At 47.4% G+C, this 19,956-nt stretch overlaps 1 protein-coding gene across 2 annotated transcripts; it reads right to left on the reverse strand.

Moving 5' to 3' along the window:
• Nucleotides 1–3,173: 3,173 nt before the first annotated feature.
• Nucleotides 3,174–7,091, reverse strand: KCNJ1 (potassium inwardly rectifying channel subfamily J member 1). Of its 2 annotated transcripts, XM_067747696.1 has the most exons (2): nucleotides 7,058–7,091; nucleotides 3,174–4,312 (listed from the first exon to the last, which is right to left on the reverse strand). In XM_067747696.1, the coding sequence occupies exons 1-2, from the start codon at nucleotides 7,074–7,076 to the stop codon at nucleotides 3,174–3,176; spliced, it is 1,158 nt and encodes a 385-aa protein (XP_067603797.1). In that variant the 5' UTR covers nucleotides 7,077–7,091. The 2 variants fall into 2 exon arrangements, with proteins under 2 accessions (XP_067603797.1, XP_067603795.1); XM_067747694.1 differs by lacking the exon at nucleotides 7,058–7,091 and having other exon boundaries at nucleotides 3,174–4,292.
• Nucleotides 7,092–19,956: the final 12,865 nt, after the last annotated feature.

Below are 19,956 nucleotides of genomic sequence, written 5' to 3' on the forward strand. Positions count from 1 at the left end.
TGACAAACAGCCCTTGCTGGACAGAAAGAGGAAATTCCAGTCATTGCTCTCAAACTTCTGGCTTCCAAAATAAAATTCTCTATCTCCCCTGTCAAGCTTTGATTGACACACACTTCCTGGAATGGGGAGGACAACGGCCCGGGGGCGGGGCCGGGGCTTCATTTGCATTCTGGGCATCCGAGGTTTTCATCACGTTTGCTCTGGACAGGGGACAGGCCCCCCGCGCTACTCGCAGTCACCCTGTGGAGGACCCATCTCCCGTTTTATGAAAAGTCTCGAGGGAAGACAGCTCCCCAACGGTCCCCACGATCTAGCAGGGAAGTTCTTTGCTGTCCATGAAAACAGGCAGATGAGCTGAGCATCTCACTCCTTAGACCTGGCAACTTAGGATCTTTTCCTTCTACCCTTTCTGTCTTGAGAAATAAATTTTTAGACAGTGTCCCACATCTTAACTCTAAATAGTGGAGCTTGAGCCAACCTAAGTCCTGGAAGTTTAAACCAGGATCAGACTCTCCAAGTCAAAACCTCAGAGCAACAGAGCTAAACAACCCATTCAGGAGGAATCAGTACTAAGGGAAACTCTGGATATGGTGATGCATCATGAGATGCAGTTTTTCTTGAAAGGAAAAAGAAATGTTGAATTGCTTTTAAAAATGGGTAAATCAGTAAATAGAATTATAGAGCACACCTGTAGCAGTAGCAGTGCCTGTGTGATCAGGTCCTGGTGGGAACGCTGTTACCACATTGGAATAGAAAGCCCGCCTTTAGCACTGGCATTAAACTATGGGCAAGCTGGCCTTCTGGAACCTTCTGGAACCTTCTGTTTTCCATTTAATTTATTTACTCACTGAGTTCCTATGCCTGTGGTAACCCTTTCTCTCCAAATGTCCAGAGTTCTTATGCTGCTTTGGGGTTCCAGCCACCCCTTAGGACAATTGCATGGTGCCTGCAGGGCCTCATTTCCTCGGGGCTTTGTTAGATGTACGTATGTTAACAGTTGCTAAAGGTTCGATGGGAATTTGCATTTAAAAGTAGACTTCAAAGGGCAGAAAGCCTAATAAAGGAATATTTGGAAGCAAACGTCTTCCATCGAACAACCCAGAAAGAAAGGCCATTCGCAAAGATCCCGGTTGTCCTGCTCTCCTAATGATCAAGAGGAATGGATTGCCTATGATCACTTCACTGCCAGCATCCCCCAACATCTGCTAAAAGGAGCAGAACAGACTAGAAGGCATGTCTTCTGACCCTTCCGTCTATAAAGACACTGCAGAGTCATAAACCCTCATGACAATGGGCCAGCAGAGAATTCCAGCTCCCTCGAACTTGTTACACCTGATTTCCTTTAGCTTTGTCAGCAGATTAAATGGCGATGCCAACACACTTACACGCAGAGTAATCTCCCACGTGGTCCCATCGTGTCCACCGTTATGGCCACGGACAAAGTGCGCAACTCTGAACCCATCAGACTCCTCACTCATTTTTGTCGGAAGGACCAGAGTGTCTGTGTGTATCTGTACAAACTCAACCCCAGGCCTGCAAAAACAAAGTCATTGGTATCCATGACTACATGCCTAGACTCACACCAGAGTGGTTTGATGGGGCTGCACGGGACGGGGCACACCTGCACCCGAGGTCGTGTCCTCCTGGGCACGCTGGATTCAAGACAAACTTACATCACAGTTTCAGAGATTTAGTGTTTGTTTTTTTTTGCGGTACGCGGGCCTCTCACCGTTGTGGCCTCTCCCTCTGCGGAGCACAGGCTCCGGACGCGCAGGCTCAGCGGCCACGGCTCACGGGCCCAGCCACTCCGCGGCATGTGGGATTTTCCCAGACCGGGGCACGAACCCGTGTCCCCTGCATCGGCAGGCGGACTCTCAACCACTGCGCCACCAGGGAAGCCCAGGGATTTAATGTATTAATCAGCACACTGACAACATTTTGATTCCTAAGCAGCTTTGGGTACCATCTTTTCGAGAATACATTCAAAATAACGTAAGCAGGGAACTGAACAAGACATTCACAGTGAAAGCTTCCCCTGCAGATCAATCCTCATATGACATTGGTCTGTCTGATGAAGATGTGGTGTTGGCCCTCAGAGGAAGGAAGACCTAGCACTTTCCTTACTGTGGGGTCATAGCCCATTCCCTTCCCTTTCATACTTCTCCTTTAGAAACAGCATTTCAGTTACAAACCCTCGGGTGAAAAACACAAGATATATTTTTCTCAGAAGCATTAGCAGTATTTTCCCTTCTAAACTGTCTTTGCTCCTTCAAACTCCTCACTGCCTTCTTGGAAGATCAGGAAGTAGTGTTTTAACAGATTTGAAGCCCCTTATCCCATCTAACACAAATTGGAAGAAATATCACCCTCATTTTCAAAGCAAACATTCTTTCTTGCAGGAAAGTGTCCATGGAGATTCTAGAGTGGTGATTTAGACTGTGTAAATGTCCTTGGGCCAACACCCAGCTTGACCACAGGCTCTGGAGGTGCCGTCGAGCAGGCTGGGCCCTGTGCTCCTCTCCTGCATGTAGAGATGCGGAGTCCATGGGCCAAGCCTCCCCCCTGCTCCTCTGGAAACACGGCATGACCCAGACTTAGATGAAAGCGCCAACGACCAGGGCTGGAGAAGGCCAGAGCCTCACAAATGTTCACTGTGCTCCGTCTTTTCTTATTACTTTGATCGGTTCATCTCCCCCAACTCAGGAGACAATTTTTCCTTGGATACAATCCAATGTTAAAATAAACATGGCTTCTTTCTTATCAGTAGAACCAAAATAAGAATATCTTTTTTCCCTGATCCTATCTAAAGCTTATATCTTCTTTGGGAAGACTCTTAAAAAGATCTCATTTGGTCTGTCCATGAGGCTTTCAATGATTTTTGTCTGTTCCCATCAACACGGCATGATTTCAAATAATCCTAGTCAAGATTTTATGTGAGCTCCTCTGTCTCCCATATTCCAGTTTCCTACAAACCCATTGCACGTTCTCGTGCAGTTGCCTTGTAGAGCTATGTGTCTTCTAGGATCATGGCTATGGGGTTCAGGGACATTGCACGGGGAGAGTTTAAAGGCTCTCGTCCCACTGTCATACCCCCAAATTCTTGATTGCTCCATAATGTTTCTAGTCACTAGGTATCTTCGAGATTTTGCTTTACTCACGCTGAAAAGCCAGTGTTACATTTTGGTGTCGTCTGTCTCGCTGACTTCGGACAAGATGAAGTTGGGGTTGTCATAGCCTCTCTTCATCCTGGCTTGAGCATCTTTCTCATTATACAGGCACATGGCACAGTGCGGCGTCTCCACTTCCACTGTTTTGCTAAAGTTATGGAAATCTACTCGGTATTTCCCTTCCTTGGTCTTGGACACCATGGGAGCAAAACGATAGCCCCAGAGCACCTCTTCTGGGACGTAGGATGTCCGGACTTGGCAGGTAGCGCTGGTTGATTCCACCGTACCGTCTAAAAACACCACTAATTCAAAGTCCTGCTGGGGAAGGGTTTCTGCTGCCATGTGGAAGAAGGGGCTAGTGTGGTCGATGACATGGTAAATTGTCAGCGGGGAGATGAAAAATAAATTTTCATTCCCTGCGTCCACCAAAAAGTTGATATTGATCTGGTCCAAAATGATGGTCTCTCCTTCAGGCGTGATGGTGGTCTTCAGAAGCTTTCCATATATGTGACTGCCAATAAGGAGGCTCTTCCGAAGGTTAGCCACTCGGATCAAGAGACAGAGCTTCCCACCCCGCTTACTGATCACCGCATGCTTGCTGAAAGTGACGGTCTTGGCGCGTTGCTTGGGTCGGGAGATCTTGGCTAAAATAGCACCACACATGAAAGAATTGATGATGACCCCAAGGATAGACTGGAAGATAAGCAGGAAAATGGCAGTGCCACACTGTTCCGTCACACACCTGAATCCATAGCCAATGGTCACTTGCGTTTCCAGAGAAAACAGAAAAGCTGAGGTCAGGCCATTAATGTGCTCCACGCAAGGGGTGTGGTTGGCGGAAGGATGGAACTCAGGGAGATCTTTGTGGATGTAGGCGACCGCATACCACAGGAGGCCAAAGAAGAACCAGCTCCCCAAGAAGGCTGTGATGAAGATGGTCATTTTGTATCTCCACTTGAGGTCCAGCACCGTCGTCCAGATGTCCACAAAGAATATCAGCCTCGACTGTGCCTCTACGTTGCCAAATTCGATGTTACACCTTCCGTCTTTGGAGACCAGCCTTGCTCTTTGCGCAGAACGCCCAAGAAAGTGAGTGACAAACCATTTCTGAAGATGTTTGAACATTCTTTCTGTCAACACCCGACCTGAAATAACATCAAAGAAAAACAAAACAGAACAAAATTATGTGTCTAACACTAGTGAACTAAGTGACTCACAGAAAGAGCTAACTGTCTATGAAACTGCCATTCAATACCATCCGGGTGAATGATCGCTTGGGCAAGCTGACAACCTTGTTCTGGATACCATAATGCTATCGTCAGTAGAAAATTCCCACTACAAGACTATATTGCTTAAAGATAAAGAGAAAAAACAATTCCAGGGAGATAGAAATGTAAAGGAACCTGAGAGAGCATACATCCATGTGTTTTCTGACCTTAGTCACACCCAACGTTAAAAATGTTTGTGATAACGCAGACACAGAGAACAGACTTGTGGTTGCCAAGGGGAAGGGAAGTGGGGGAGGGATGGATTGGGAGTTTGGGGTTGGCAGAGGCAAACTATTATACGTAGGATGGATAAACAACAAGGTCCTACTGTGTTGCACAGGGAACTATATTCAGTAACCTGTGATAAAGCATCATGGAAAAGAAGAGGAAAAAGAATGTATATATATGTATAACTGAATCACTTTGCTGAACAATGGAAATTAACACAACATTGTAAATCCACTATGCTTCAATAAAATATTTTTTAAAAATGTTTATGATAACAAATTATGGCCTGTACTATGATTTATTTGATAGTATTCTTTAAATGAATTCTTTTTTCTTTAATAAATTTAGTCTTAAGCTAAGCAAAACTATCTGTGAAAGCAGAAACTTGATGCACTATTTACATTTTGGTTAATATATAGAAATAAATAACTATGAAAAAAAGGCTCATCAGTATACTACCTAAAGCATCTTATGTACTGCTACGGATACTCACATAGCAAGAGAAATTATAATTCAATTCAATTCTCTCATTTATCTAGTGAAGGAACTGAGAAAATTTTTTTTTTTTTTTTTTTTTTTTTTTTTTTTTGTGGTACGCGGGCCTCTCACTGTTGTGGCCTCTCCCGTTGCGGAGCCCAGGCTCCGAACGCGCAGGCTCAGCGGCCATGGCTCACGGGCCCCGCGGCACGTGGGATCCTCCCGGACCGGGGCTTGAACCCGTGTCCCCTGCATCGGCAGGCGGACTCTCAACCGCTGCGCCACCAGGGAAGCCCAGAACTGAGAAAATTTTAATGATATTTCCAAAGTCAGGTCCCTCAACAGAAATTAACACAACGTTGTAAATCAACTATACTTCAATAAAATTAAGACAGCAGCAAAGTCAGGGACCTAATCATGGCAGGATGACAACTAGAGTGTAAGCTTCCCCGCTTCCAGGTCAGAGAAATCTCTACCTCACTGTGTCTCAGTTATAACGTTTCATATTCTAACACCAGATTTCTCTGAAACATTTCAAGAGAAGCATTGGTCAACTTCCTTTTTTTGTTTTTTGCTCGACACTATTTAGAACAGAGTTCCTCAATACTGTTTGGTCAAGTTGTATCATAAGATCCTGGAAGTTTTCTGAGTGGATCCCAAGCCTGGGATGCCAAGGTTCCCCAAAGCAATAGTAAGATGCTCACCATCGGTATCTGCTACTTCCTTCCTTGCCTGCAAGCTGAAGGATGGGGCACTCTGATTTAAAGAACCCTGCGCAAAGGTAGAACCATGTTTTATTCACTCCTCTATCCCAGCTGTTAGCACAGACCATTACTATTTATTCAATAAGCATAAATGGAATCATTCCTTGAATGAATTAAGCACTTCAAAATACCATCTGGACAAAGGTCTCATGGATGACATTATTGTAACTTCCATCTTACAGCACAAAACTGAAGGGATTTCCCCCAAACAGACAGCACTGATGAACCCCCGGGGTCATAAACACTAGACGATCTCCTCCCCTATCTGTGCTCACCCCACTCCCAAGGTGTGCCTGTTATGGTTGGCAATGTCTTCGTGGTATTTTTAATCAAATGCAAATATGTTTCTAAAATAGATTTCAAAATCCCCCTTCAAAAATGTGTTTATTCATACAAACTAGGAAGCGAAACCAACTTAGTGATAAATTTTAAACAAAAGTGATATCCTACCACGTTTTGCTCATGGCCTTAAACCAGGTGAAAACACAAGAAGACCCCAGGTAGAAGTGGTGATGAGAAAACCACGGCTGTGGTGGTTGGAAGGACAGGTTCTAAAGATATTAAAAAATGTAACCTGGAGAGCAGACAGTGCACTCAGAGGGGCCTGCCCCTCATGTCACCCAACCCTCATTGACCTCAAGTCCTCAAAGAGTATGAGGGGATGGTCCCAAGTGTGGCTCACCAGGGGAAGTGGTCTCTTCCTTGCCCAATCTCTCCCTTTTCTCTCCTCACATCTTCCCTAACCTTGTGTCCATCCCCTGGGGACTCTCTCCCTTTCCCAGGTTCATGGAAGCTCATACTGTTTACAAAGCTCTTCTTAGGCTGGATCTCACCTCAAACAATAACTTCTAAAGCCAACATTCATCCGTCGAATTCACATCCTCTTTGTCATACATTATAATTCCAGACGCAACTCCTAACACAGCAACCTCCGAGCTTTTCTCCCCCGCTATTCTTGTAGCCCCACCTGAACTCATTTCACTTTTGAAAAGAAAGGGTATTTCTGTAGAGCAAATGAGTCCCCCCGATTCATCTCTTGGATGAGTTTGGGTTTCCATGCCTGTACTACTAAGAAAATATTATCTGCCTGGCCTTGCAAAGAGCAGGAACGAAAGCACCCAGCTTAAAAAGAGCTTCCCCAGATCGCCCACACTTACCAACATCTTAAACATATTCTGTCCCGAAGCATCCACGGCTGGGAGAAGCAAGGAGGTAGTGTTGGGAGCTGGTCTCTGGAGGCAGGCTGATTTCTTTCAAACCCAGCCTAATTTATGGTAGGCTTTGGCCAGTGGACCGATGCTAATGTGTATTAGCTGAAAACATTACTTTGATAGTGGAGCTGTGTGGTTTAAACTCTCAGGCCAAGCCCCAAGCTGGGTATGTATTTTTTTCCCAAACCTCACATGGCTTGAATACCATCATGCTAAGACTTGACAAGCCACCAGCTAAGGTCCCTGGGCAGCAGGCACAGGTTCTGTTCTGGCATTTTCCTCCTCTCCTTTACCATGCTCTATAGCTCTCTTGCTCTTCCTCCTAGTTTGGGCCCAATACCCTTCACCAGAAACAATTAGTTATCATCAGTCTCCCACCATATTCCCTGAAACACACTGAGATACTGAGATTTCTGAGTGTTCACAAAGATACAGGTGAATGATAGACGTAGGTAAGTACATGTCTGTAAGACAAAAATAAGATCACACCAGGAAAAAACAAGATGCCATGTTAATCTCTCTCCACAGCAGTCACTGTTGTTTAAGAAACTGAGATTTAAAAGCAGCCTTTATTGTTGGATTTATTTTGTAAAATCTGGCATTTACTGAAGGTACTTTCTACATGCGCTGGGTTAACCAATGCTGTTGATTTATTTACTCAGACAGTGAGAAGTTTCATACCTAGAGAATGCAAGAATACAGGATAAATTCATCCTCTGACCAAACCCATCCGTCACGTGGCAGTCCCATTATACACAGCCTATATCTGACTTTGCTTAGACAATGGCATTTAATCCTACCACAGACAGACACAATATGTAGTTTTGGAACTATTGGGCGATTAGAAGTTGGCCCTGGATTATGGAACATGCAGAGTTTCTAGGTCACTTTCTGTTGAAATCAGTAAACCTTAATAGCAAGCATAGGGCTGGACATTAGCTAGTGTTTACCAAGTGCTTCTTAATGGCCTGGCAAGGCGAGTGGATTATATTATTGCCATCTTTTTCTTCAGTGCTCCAGCATTCTTTTTTTCTGTAAACAGTCCATTCTCAAAAAATAGACTTTGTGTGAACTTTCCGAACATTGAGTGTATTGTGTAGGATTTCAAAGACAAATAGAACTCTGTTCCTGTTCTCAAGGAGCTCACAGTCGAAGGGGGAAGTGAGCTCAGTAACTCAGCAATTACAATGTGCTGTGGTCTGTATAATACCCAAAGGACACGTCTCTGCTCAGAGATCTCTATTAGACAGGCCATCCCCCAACCCCCTGCGAAAACACCTCAACTGACAGAAAACTCACTTTTGTGTCGATTAATTTATTTATCCTTCATTAAGCAACGGGGATGTGTGGATTCTAACACGTGTGTTAGACATCACGGAAGTAATCATTTACCAAATGGGTACAGTCCCTGTCATTGTGAAAAACCTTCTAGTCCAGGTGGGAGACGCAAACGAGCTGATAAACCGTCAAACGCAGTAGGATACCTGCCAGGGCAGAAAACAATGGAAGTGCTCTGGGAGGATCTTATTTGAGGAGCAGAGAAGCGCTATGGAGACCAAGGCCTGGAGATGGCATTAGTGTCACACATGGTAGGAACTCTGTAACTGTTTGTTGAATGACAATCAATCAATTAAACAAAGCATGCATAAGAGCAATGAGTCTGCTATCACTTACGTGGCTCCCATCCAATAGAGATATTTTGAAAGAGACATGTTTGTGCAGCACTGTAATTGTAAATTGTGTATATGACAGAGGCAGGGGCACAGAGGAACTGAAAGAATTGCTGAGTAAACAGGTGACAGTGTTGGGGGACAGCGCGAGACACCGGCTGGAACCAGCAAGGGCCAGCGCACTTAGCGCCTGTGTGCCCTGTGAGATGTTCTCATCTAGACCTAGAGGAGAAACTGATACCAACAACACCCGGTCTAGTCTTGCCTCGGGGACAACCCATGATACTTCTAAAGAAGTGTGAACTCTCTTCAGGTGATCAGCCTTTCAAATTCTTGAAAATAAACATTTTCCTCCTGAATCTCCTTTTCTCCATAAAAATGCATGCTTAATTTGCATACAGTACCTATGGCAACCAAACCCGTCTGCATTTTAAGGGAGGTACCTAGAGTTTGTGCTCCTTGATGATATTTAAAGAACCAGGACAGAGGCCGTTCTTTTGCAGGCCACCCCCTGAGAACGAGCAATTGGGAATTTGGAGTTTCCCATGGCCAATATCACACAGCCTTCTACCCACCCCAGCACGCTCAGCAGCCACTGGACCAGAGAGAAGACGGCAAATAGATGTTGCTTTTCTCTCTTATTTAGAATTACAAAGGCTATCGTTCCTCTCTATAGATGAAAAAACAGTTGCTGTAGTCTGCCTATTAGTCCAACCTCTCACAGCTCACACACAGCCTGAATTCGCTCGGGACATTTCTGAGAGTCAAGATTGTCTGTCAGAGCTAGGAAATAGGAGTTATTCAGCCTGAGAGCAGAAGTCAAATGACTTTCTGTAGTCCCTTTGCAATGGTGCTGGAGGAGAAATTCAAGCTGCCATGAAAATTGATGGCTTTGCTTCAGGCCATTAACCAACATTTCCTGAGGACCTACCATAGCGAGGCATGCAATGGGATCATGGCCCAAGGTCTCCGCCTTCTTAATCAGTGAAATCAAGCAAACTCTCTACTGATTGAACTTACTACATGCCAGGTGCTACGCTAGGAAGCAAAAGAGGTAACAGTCCCGGCTGTCAAGTTGCTCAAGTATGAGTAGTAATTCAGTCACTATCCGATAATTACAAGGCGGCAGGTTTGCTGCCCTTGAAGGGGTTGAGGACAGGGTTTTCAAGCATCCACCAGAGAGGAGACGCAACAGGCTGAAGGTTAAGCTTACACTCTTGAACACACCTTTGCTGAGGAGCTAAAACAAATACATCTGTTACCGCAGAGGACTTCCTGTTTTCTATGAAAACGGCCTCAAGCTATTGCAGGATGGCCACCCAGCTGGCTTTGCAAACCCTCAGTGCCCAGGGGCATCCAGTCAGCCAGCTCCTGGGGATACGTATATACGGGAGACCTATTGTCGACAGAGGGCATTGTTTCCTTTTTGTTCAATATTCTGAGAGAAATCACCTCTGATGTCTTTAGCTCTACCAGGCTGCTCACTTGGGCTCAGCCTGGGTTCTTACATAGAACTTGGCAAGGCCGGTGGAAATAATTTTTCCTGGCCTCATGGGCATGTGAACGGGCATGAGCCTCAGGACCCTTCCAGGCTAGATTTGGGACTGCACTTCAGTAACACCCCACCTTTCCCTGGGGCCGAGTGTGCTCACATGCCCCCTCCCCTGTGAAGCCACAAGTTGCTTGTGTCCAGGGTGGGAATGCAGCACAGACTTTCCTAGGTGCCTGGTTCCTTCCAGAGAACAGAGTTTGGGAACAAGAGCCAGTGAATCATAAGGTCTGGGGGTGTTGGTGCTCTCCTACGGCACACCGGCTTCTGTAGGCATCTCTGGAGCCTGCCGGTCCAGGAGCATCACCTGAATAACTATAGAGATCTGCCATGCGTGGGGATCAAGACGGGGTGGGAGCCCTGCTGCAGGACGTTCATGGCACAGGTAAGAACCAAAGGCAGCAGGTAGGCTGGAGGAAGTCCAGCTGGGCTGAGCGCAGACATGGACTTGAAGCTGTCACTTGATGGCCAGGTGACCTGAGCAAGCCACTTAGGCTAACTGGGCCTCCGCTTCCTCACCTGTGAAATGACTGTGAGAATATGCTCTCAAAGGCTGCAGCGTGTTTTACATGCAAATGTAAAGTTCCTAGAACACGGCAATTACACAATAAATAGTAGCAACTGTTATTATCAGTTCAGAAGTTTAAACCTGTGCAGCAGCTTAACCAGGCGTCACCGACCCAGGCCACTGAGGGTCTGCTCTGCAGAGTCACAGGGGCTGTGTGGGGAAATGACACGCAGGCGAGGGACAAGGCTCCTGAGAGAGAGGGCGACAAAGGTTCTGAGAACACGTCGATGTCTGTGAACTGTACTGGCTTCAGAGCCCATCCTGACCTGTGGAATAGAAGACCTGAGAAAGCCAAACACGTCTGTATAAAGGATCTGCCCATCATCAGGGCGGAAGCCTTATCCTGGAGAGGTGAGAACAGGATAGAGGGAGAGAATTTTCCTTGGTGCACTACCAGGGGTGATGCCCTTCTTCTCTTACCACAGACATTAAGTAGCATCTGATTGTATCACTGACAATCTACAGACGCCGTTGCAAAGGAGAAAGCAACCCCAGACAGCTGGGAGCCAGCCTGGCACTACGTCTAGGTCTCGGTGTTGCCGGGAGCTGTCCGGGGGCTCACAGCTCCATCTTGGTGTTCTCTTGTTGAACCCGGTTTCACAGGATATCAACATCAGAATCATGTCTGACCACAGACAGAAATATGAACGTGGTCCAAACCATGAAAATGCCCAAATGTCCCCCTGTGCTGGCACTGTGAGGGATCCCTGCTCCTTTACCAATAACAGCTTTAGCCTTACCCGGGTCTGCTCTGCTTCTAGATAATAAGATTTATTAACATACTCCATCACAGAATTACCCCTATTTCTTGACATGTAACCCAGAGCAGTGTATTGCTTCCTTAACTCTCCCAAATCACCCAGAACAAGCCCAAATCTTGATGATGATGAAAAAAAAAAAAAAAAAAGAATCTTGATGATGTGCTGTCTAACACTCTCTCAAGCGAGGCTCCCCACCATTCCTCGGGGCGCGTGTGCTCACTAGCTGCGACAAGTCAACCCCTGCTGCTCTTTGGCTGGGAGGCATGACACCCCAAAAGGCAGAAGAGGTGTAACTAAGAGGTCATAAAGCCGTTCTATAACCGATTGACGATTCCACACCATTGCTTCCAGGGGTCACACTCGCATACGTATATTTGCAGGCTTCTGTATCAGGATGTGAAAATGAAGGACCAAATGTAAATATACAAAGTCATTAAAAGGAGTTAAAATATTCAAGTTCAGTTTTTCAGTTCTGTCCAGCTAACTAGTTTACAAGGGCCGTTGGTCATCCTCAGATAATTCTACTCTCCCCGCAAAGACCTGTATCACTTCCTGGCACCTGGATTGGGACCCAGCAGGAAGAGATGTGATATTCCCACCAGGACAGCCAGCCTGGGAGTCTGTGAGGCTGGCCCCAAGCCAGGTGTCCGCAGGGTCTCACCAGTCTTTGGTGGCAGCATGCCTTTGCTGTGGAGTAGGAAACCTGTGCTTTGGAAGTTGATGCTAATTCTATGTGTATTTTCAAAGTTGTTTTTTGAAGTATTTTGGAAATGTCAGCATGTCTCGGTTCGGCAAAGGGACCCCAGTTAGGGGGGGCCCTTCATCTCTGCCTGATTCAGAGTTTTGAAGGGACAGCCACACATCCCTGGGGGCTGTGGGGAATGGTGACCACAGAGTGAGAGAACCCTAGAGGACGAGAGAAACTCACAGTCACAGGGTTGGGTCTTCTTGTCTTTTATTCTAAAGATTTTGTAAGGAGTCTATCTTCTCAACTTTAGGGAGTTTTGTACTTTACCAAAAGAAGGCATGGCTTTGTTGGCTATGCGTGGATTGAGCCAAAGTGAAGAGGATAAACCGAGGGAAACGTGAGGATGCACAGCTCAAAATGAATGAAGGGAAGCCCAGGGCTGAGAAAAGCCTCTGCAGACTGTGAAAGGGTCATTAAGACCTGGGTGGAGGGCCTCCCAGCTGTATCCTTTGTGAACAGCGCCCTCTAGAGCACAGTTCAATGGTGCCCTGAAGCGGGGACCTTCCGGGGCAAGAAGCCCAGTGTCTGCCCAGCCACGAGTGTGAAATCTCTTGCAACCTGGGTTGTCCACTGGCTTGTTTACTGAGAAGCCAGCGTGGACGTGAAGTCACTTGCCTCTGTCTGAAAAGGTGCAGGAGATGATTTTCAAAGCTTCATGTATGACTGGAATTTGCAGTGACCCAAGAGCTTCTGGCTTTGGGATTCCTGTTGTTGGGCTTGGAATTTGCCAAGTTGCCTTTGCTGGGCTCAGGATTGGGGGTGAAAACACAGTATGGAAAATACGTAGTAAAACACAACAAATATGATTATCATCTGGAGAGAGATGACAGGTCCCTAGAGAATCTTGGGTGAAATTCCATTCAGTCTGTCCCAGGACCAGATGGAACCCTCCGCCATGGAAGTGGTGGGAGGGTCAGTTCTCAGGTCTCCACCATGCACTCAGGCCAGACGTCCTGAGCACCACTGTCCTAACCGTTGAATTCTAGTTTCTGGTGAACCTATAGCTGAAAATTAAATTAACACAAGGACCCAAAGGCATTTCTAGTCTCATAGCCTTTTATTCTCATTTCTATTCAAAAGAAATCCATTACAATGAAAATATCATTATACAAGTCTAGATATAAATCTTATACTGAAACCAAAACCAATAAATTGTGTTCTCGAAAGATAATATATGAACAGAAATTGCTTGTGTAGAGTAAGTTGTATGATATATGCATTAGAATATTAGATATTTAAAGGAATCCTTTACTGAATAAGTTTATAAAGCAAAGAATCACTTTTTCAAATAAAATAATCATTTTCTCACTTGTTTGGCTTGTAAAAGTATGTGTATTGGGGGATGAGTGTAGTTTGTTTTTCTGAAAACTGGACACATATGTAATAAAATAATTCTTAAATCTCTCTCAAGCACCCACCTCAAATGGTACTGACGTTTAATAAAAGAATTTTAATGTTTACCAAAAGTTGTATTTATATGTGTGCAGTGACCCCGTTATTAGTCTGACCCTTCTAGTTTTCTGTGGTTTGGGTTGGTATTACATCAATTCAGTCTTTCCAGCCCAAAAAGGAATGAATTCCATGTGGACTAGAGGCCCTGAACATACTTTCCTGAGCGTCTGCAACAAGAAAGTACACTTTGTTTTTAAGAAAACATATAGAATCCTAAGCCTTCAAGATTTATAATATAGAGGAATAATTCTGATGCCTTGAGTTTGGCACTGGGGGACTATTAGTCATGAGGCTGTACCCACAGGTGAAGGGTGTCATGTTGGGCCATCCCTGTTCCAAGAGACATGCAAAGAGAAGGCGCAGAACCCCAGGTTCCTGAGTTTGGAGGGGACCTCTGAAGGCCTTTCAGTCCTATATGCTAGCTTATGTTTCCTGCCCCAGCAACGGGCCTAGAGGGCAGGATTTAAGAGGTGGGTGTGTGGGGTTTGAATCTGGAGTCGGTCAGTCACTAGCCCTCACTCGGGGTACCATCCCATCTCTCAGTGTGTCCATTTCCTCATCTGAAAAATGGGCCCATTCATATCTATTACAGATGGATAGAAAGAGCTCAGACGGCACTTAGGCATGCAAAGTGATCCAGCCATTAACACCCTCAGGAATGCAACCTCCAGCTCTAACTTCTCTTTCAAGTTACAGCCATACATTGAATGAAAGATCCAACCGCGTCATTATCTGTGATGCCTTTAAATTCTGGGCTTTTCTTCACCAGTGTCCAGGCTGCAATAGCAGCGTGCTTCCCGGAAAGGTAATGAGAAGGGCAAGGTTCTAACCACAGGGCAGGGGATTAGCTGCAGAGCCCGCACTCCTGTGGCTCCTGCCGCTCTGCCCCGGGAGCTTCTGAGGGTCAATGATTACCAGCTTTGGCTTGGGTTCTGCCGAGCCACGGGAGTTGCATTAATGGGGCGGCACGTCACCCACCCTCCCATGTCCAAGAACTTTCTGGGAAAGCCCTGGAGGCAGAGGGAAGCAGAGTCAGCAGCCCCCATGACCCTGTAGTTCCGTGTCCTAGAGCCGCCCTTGGGCCTGTGCTGAATTCCTCCCTTTGGGGCTCTTCTTGTCACCGGGCAGGGCCCATCCCAGGGGATCCTCTGAGAGTGGGGACACTGCTGCAGAGACGTCCCACCTGCGTCCTCACAGTGTGACGAGCTACTCCAGCAACTGTCTTGCGCTGCTTTGGACAAGTGTCTGCCCCTGAAACAAGAGAGCAAGTGGGAGGAAGTCCTCTCCCAGACTCAGAGCCGGGCCAGGGTGGGCAAACCCAAGGCCTCGCCGAGACCTGCCCCCAAGAGGGCCCACGGAGCCCACGGCAGGCCTGCTGACGCACTTTTCCTCATTCCTCTCCTCCCTTCTACTCACTGGTGTGTATAGTGTCCTGGAAAAAGTGAAGTGAAATTCCACTTGACTTCCTCTTATTTGCCCTTCTAATCGTAATCAAACTGAATCACAAGAAGTTTTTCCGTCTCAAAAAGGTTACTTAACCTCTCCACAGGTTTCCCCAATAAATTGGTGATTATAACGCCTATTGGTTGCCAAGGGGATTCACTGGAAAATACACATGTCCACACAAAAAGCTGTGCACAAATGTTGAGAGCGACATTGTTCGTAACAGCCAGAAATTGGAAACAACCCAAATGCCAATCCACGGATGAAGCAATAAATAAATGGGGTTTGTCCATACAATGGAATATTATTTGACCACAAAAAAGGAATGAAGGACTGATACATACTACAACACGGTGAGCTTTGAAAGCATTGTGCTAAGTGAAAGCGGCCAGATATGGTGTTTTTCCATTTGTACAAATGTGTGGAACGGACAAATCTACATAGAGAGGAAGTTGGATCAGTAGTTCCAGGCGGTCGGGGGAGAGGGAAGTGCGGAGTGACTGTAATTGGTACGGAGCGTCTTTTTTGAAGTGATGAAACAGTTCTAATGTTGATGGTGGAGATGGCTGTCCACCTTTGTGACTATACCCAAAACCCACTATTGTAGTTTTAAGTGAGTGGATTTCATGGTATAGGAATTTGTTATATTATATTATACTATATTATATCAATATTGTATTGTATCGTATCATATTGTACTGTTTCAACAGAGCCGGTACAGGAAAAATCCACATGAGGTACCTCTTGCACGGCAGGGCTCGGCAAACTGTCCCCATCTGCGGCCTGCCTCTCCAATCTCTTCCTTTCCATCTCCTCTCCTCCCTTCTCTCCCAGCGCCAGCCGGAAGCACCACGCTCGGCCCGTGTAGGGTCCTCGGCTGAACCTGGCCCCTCCTCCTGTAGCAAGTGCTACCGTGATTCCGGAAGCACCACATCCAAATTACTTCCTTGGTCATAAGAGTCTGGAGGCACCCGAAGATGCTTCTGTGCGTCCTCACCCTCAACACGCGCTCTGCCAGCAAAGGAGAGACTGCGCCTCTGCCGGCATCTGTGGGCAAGCCCTTCTCCTCCAGCCCGGCCGGTGGTGACTGGGGAAGCAGCCGAGGCAGAGCGTGGTGCCGCCCCGCCGTCCACCCTCTCCTGGGTCCCGCACGCCGTGACCCTGACCTGGCAGCTCAGGGTTTAGCCCCGGGTCAGCTCTGCCCACTCGCTCCTCGCAGCTCCCAGGGCAGGAGGTCAGGCCAAGGTCCTCGCGGACCCACGCGCCATCTGATGGGTCGCCCGGAGGCGGACGGGAATTCACTCGGCCTTGGCCTCGTCTGGCTGCCCCTCGGTCCACTGTCTACCCACACTCCCTCCCCCTCTTTCACACTCGTGTGTGCTCAGTTCCATTCTCTCCTGCTCTTTCCTTCACGCAGTACATTTTTTTAAAAAAAAATATATATATATATATTTTGATGTGAACCATTTTTAAAGTCTTTATTGAATCTGTTACAATACTGCTTCTGTTTTATGTTTCGGGTTTTTTGGCTGCGAGGCTCTTGGGATCGTAGCTCCCCGACCAGGGATCGAACCGCACCCCCTGCATCGGAAGGTGCAGTCTTAACCGCTGGACCGCCAGGGAAGTCCCCTTTACTCGGTACATATTTTAATCTTTATTTTTTCTTGACTTTTGTTCCTTGCCCATGGCCCTTGTTGTATTCCTGGAGTCAGTGACATTAGTTATCCATTCTTAGCCCGACCTCTGTGGGGACTCAGCAACCTCACAGATGAGCCAGAATTCCATCGCACCACTGAAACCACTCGTGAGGCCACGTTCCCCCATATCCTTCCGCCTGCCCACACACACGGAGGAGGAAGGAGGGGGCGTGAGGCAGATTAGGATGGGTGGGGGGTCTGGGCTGCTTCCTTGGTGACAGCTGGGGGGGAAGAGCTGTGCGGAGTCCAAATTCTGGTCCTCTCAAAGGAGGGACAGAAAACCACCCACTGTGCATTGCCGGAGGTTCGCCCGGCCCCTTTCTCAAGGGCAGGGCTGGATTTCCATGTACGCTTCCTGAACACGGGCCACCCCTCTCTATTTTCAGTTGCCGACCTTAAAAAAAAAAAAAAAAAAAAAACACCTCACCTGCATTAACATAGATCACAATGACCTGTTTGATGACACACCATCAGGACCAATCCTGGATCATCACAAATAAATGACATTTTGGGGGCAAAGAAACTAAAGTGTGGCCCTTGTCCCGTGGTGAACACTACTTCCTACAAACAGAAAAAGAGGCCAGTCTACCTGCAGAGCGTGTGCAGGCTCCCCGGAGCCTCTGGCCTGGAAACGCGTGGTCTGGAGTTAGACTTGAATTCCAGCTCTGCTGCTGACTGATGCCCGTCTGAGCTGACTGCCTGCGTTTTCACAGACCTGATTTCCCAATGTAATCTATTAAACCTGGAAATAAACAAGACAAAATGGAAAGTCACTAAGAAAAGCTTAGGAGCAATAAAGACCCTGGAGTTTGTGGTGAGTTACGTTTGCTTCTTCCTTTCCTTCCTTCCTTCCTTCCTTCCTTCCTTCCTTCCTTCCTTCCTTCTTCCTTCCTTCCTTTCTTTTTCTGTCTGTGTATCTCGCTGCTCTGCGCAGCCCTAAATTTCAGAGCCAAAGCCACTGTTTCCTGGTTCATTTTTCCAGTCCATCCACACTCCCAGTAACTGTACCCATTTTCAGCAATGGGTTTTTCACAGCATCGCTCTGGTCCTGGCTTGGTCCCCTTTGCTCGGGCTTCCCTGGGCCAGATGGAGAAGCGAGGATAGAAGGAAAGCCACTAGGAATTGCAAAGACCAGTGGGCTTAGCACTGACCGAAATGCTGGCTCCCCGGTGCCTGGGGGCTGTGGGGTCCGAGCTGTGGGCGCTAAGACTGAGAACATCGTTGCAGAAGGTCAGTAGGTAGGGCTGGCGAAGCTAAGAGGGGGGTCAGCAGGTGTCACAAAGGTAGCGAAGGTCAGGCTGGGAGGTGGTGTGGACTCCGTTTAAACCCCACTCCTTCCACTTGTCAACAGGATAAATGACTTTGCTTCTCTGCACCTGAATGTTCTCCATGAACATGGAGATAAGAATGCCTGTTTCACAAGCTGAGGTGGGATTCAGTGTGAGAACCCACAGCAGAGGGCCCAGCACCTGGGGACTTCAGTGAGGTCAGCTTCCTTCCGTGCTTGGCGGAGCTGACGGGGCTTCATGAAGAGACAGCCGGTGTCGAGCTGGCATTTGAGGAATCATTTGAACTCCCAGGTCTGGTTTGGAGGAGGCAGCTGGCTCTCCTTGCCGGATCCGAGGACAGACTCGGAAGGGCCCACGTGAGCTGCAGAGAAAATGCAGAGGCGGGCGTGTGGCCCCGCCGAGGGGAGATGCCAGGCCATGGGCAGTATTCTTCTGCCTCTGTTAGCCCTGTCCTCCCTGGCTCTTCAGGAAGGCTCTTCCCCCAGAACCTCTGGGAGGGGAAGGCAGCGGGCGCCGGGCTGCTTTAAGGGGGCCTGTAAGGAGTGTGTTTGCAAACATGAAGCCCAAAGGGCGAAGACTTTGTTTATCTGGCTGCTAGGGAAGAATAACAAAGCTGGGGGAAAAGACTGACGATCAAAAAGAAAAAGATTGCCCATAAAATGACCAGATTAGATTAGACCACGAAGATCCAATTATGCCAGACCAATTGAATTTCCTCTGAGGTTAGCATGACCAGCCTTCCAGAAGCAGAGGCTGCTGGAGCACAGGGCTTGTGATGGGCGTCTGGCGCAATCCTTTCTCCAAAAGCTCTCAGCAGGAGTTCAGACCCCATGAGCCCTGGGTGGGGTTGAGAGGTGCATCTCCACCGGGCATCTGTGGCTGAGATTCTGCTCTAGAAAAATGTCCCTAGCACCCTCTTCTTTTCTTTCTTAGCACCAAATAGAGTTTATTATATATTTATTTTGTTGAATTCGTGCTTTCCTCAGCTCTGTCAATGGCCAAACAACTGAGGAAAAGTTGATTCGATCTTGATTCTTTTCTGTCTCTCATCCCTGCATCCAATCCATCAGCAAGTCTTCTCTGCTCTTCCTACAAAATACATCCAGAACCCCTTTGTCCTCCTGGCTCCATCTCCATCACTGCCACTGCTGTCCAAACCACCATCACTCCGGCTTAGCTGCAGAAATAACCTCTGCTCGCTCATGTCTCTGCTGTCTCTCTCTCTCCTCCCCCTGACACCTTCGCCAGGTCAGAGGCAGGGATTTCTTGTGTAAATCAGATCGTGTTGCTGCCTGGCGGAAGCCTTCCTTGGCACCCCCTCGTCCTAACCACCACAAGGTCCTGTATAACCTGGGCTCTGCCCAGACCAACCTCACGTCACTGTGCTTTCACCAGCGGTGCTGCTCAGACCACGTGCCACACTGCCCCTGCCCCGGTCTTTTGCACCTGCTGTTCCCTCCTTTGGGGCTGTCCTGGCTCCTTTCCGTCCGTCAGGACTCAGCTCCGTGGTCACCTCCTCTGAGGGCCGTTCAGCATCCAATCCCAGGTAGCACCGTGGTCTCAGTCAACCCCGCTGCTCGCATCTCATCAATATCAGGTGTCATCTCATTTATCTGCCTGTTTATTATGTGTTCACTTCTTGTCTAGCTCCCCTCTAGTCGAAT

This window comes from Pseudorca crassidens, chromosome 9 (assembly GCF_039906515.1).
Source record: "Pseudorca crassidens isolate mPseCra1 chromosome 9, mPseCra1.hap1, whole genome shotgun sequence".
In the NCBI taxonomy this organism is placed as follows: domain Eukaryota; kingdom Metazoa; phylum Chordata; class Mammalia; order Artiodactyla; family Delphinidae; genus Pseudorca; species Pseudorca crassidens.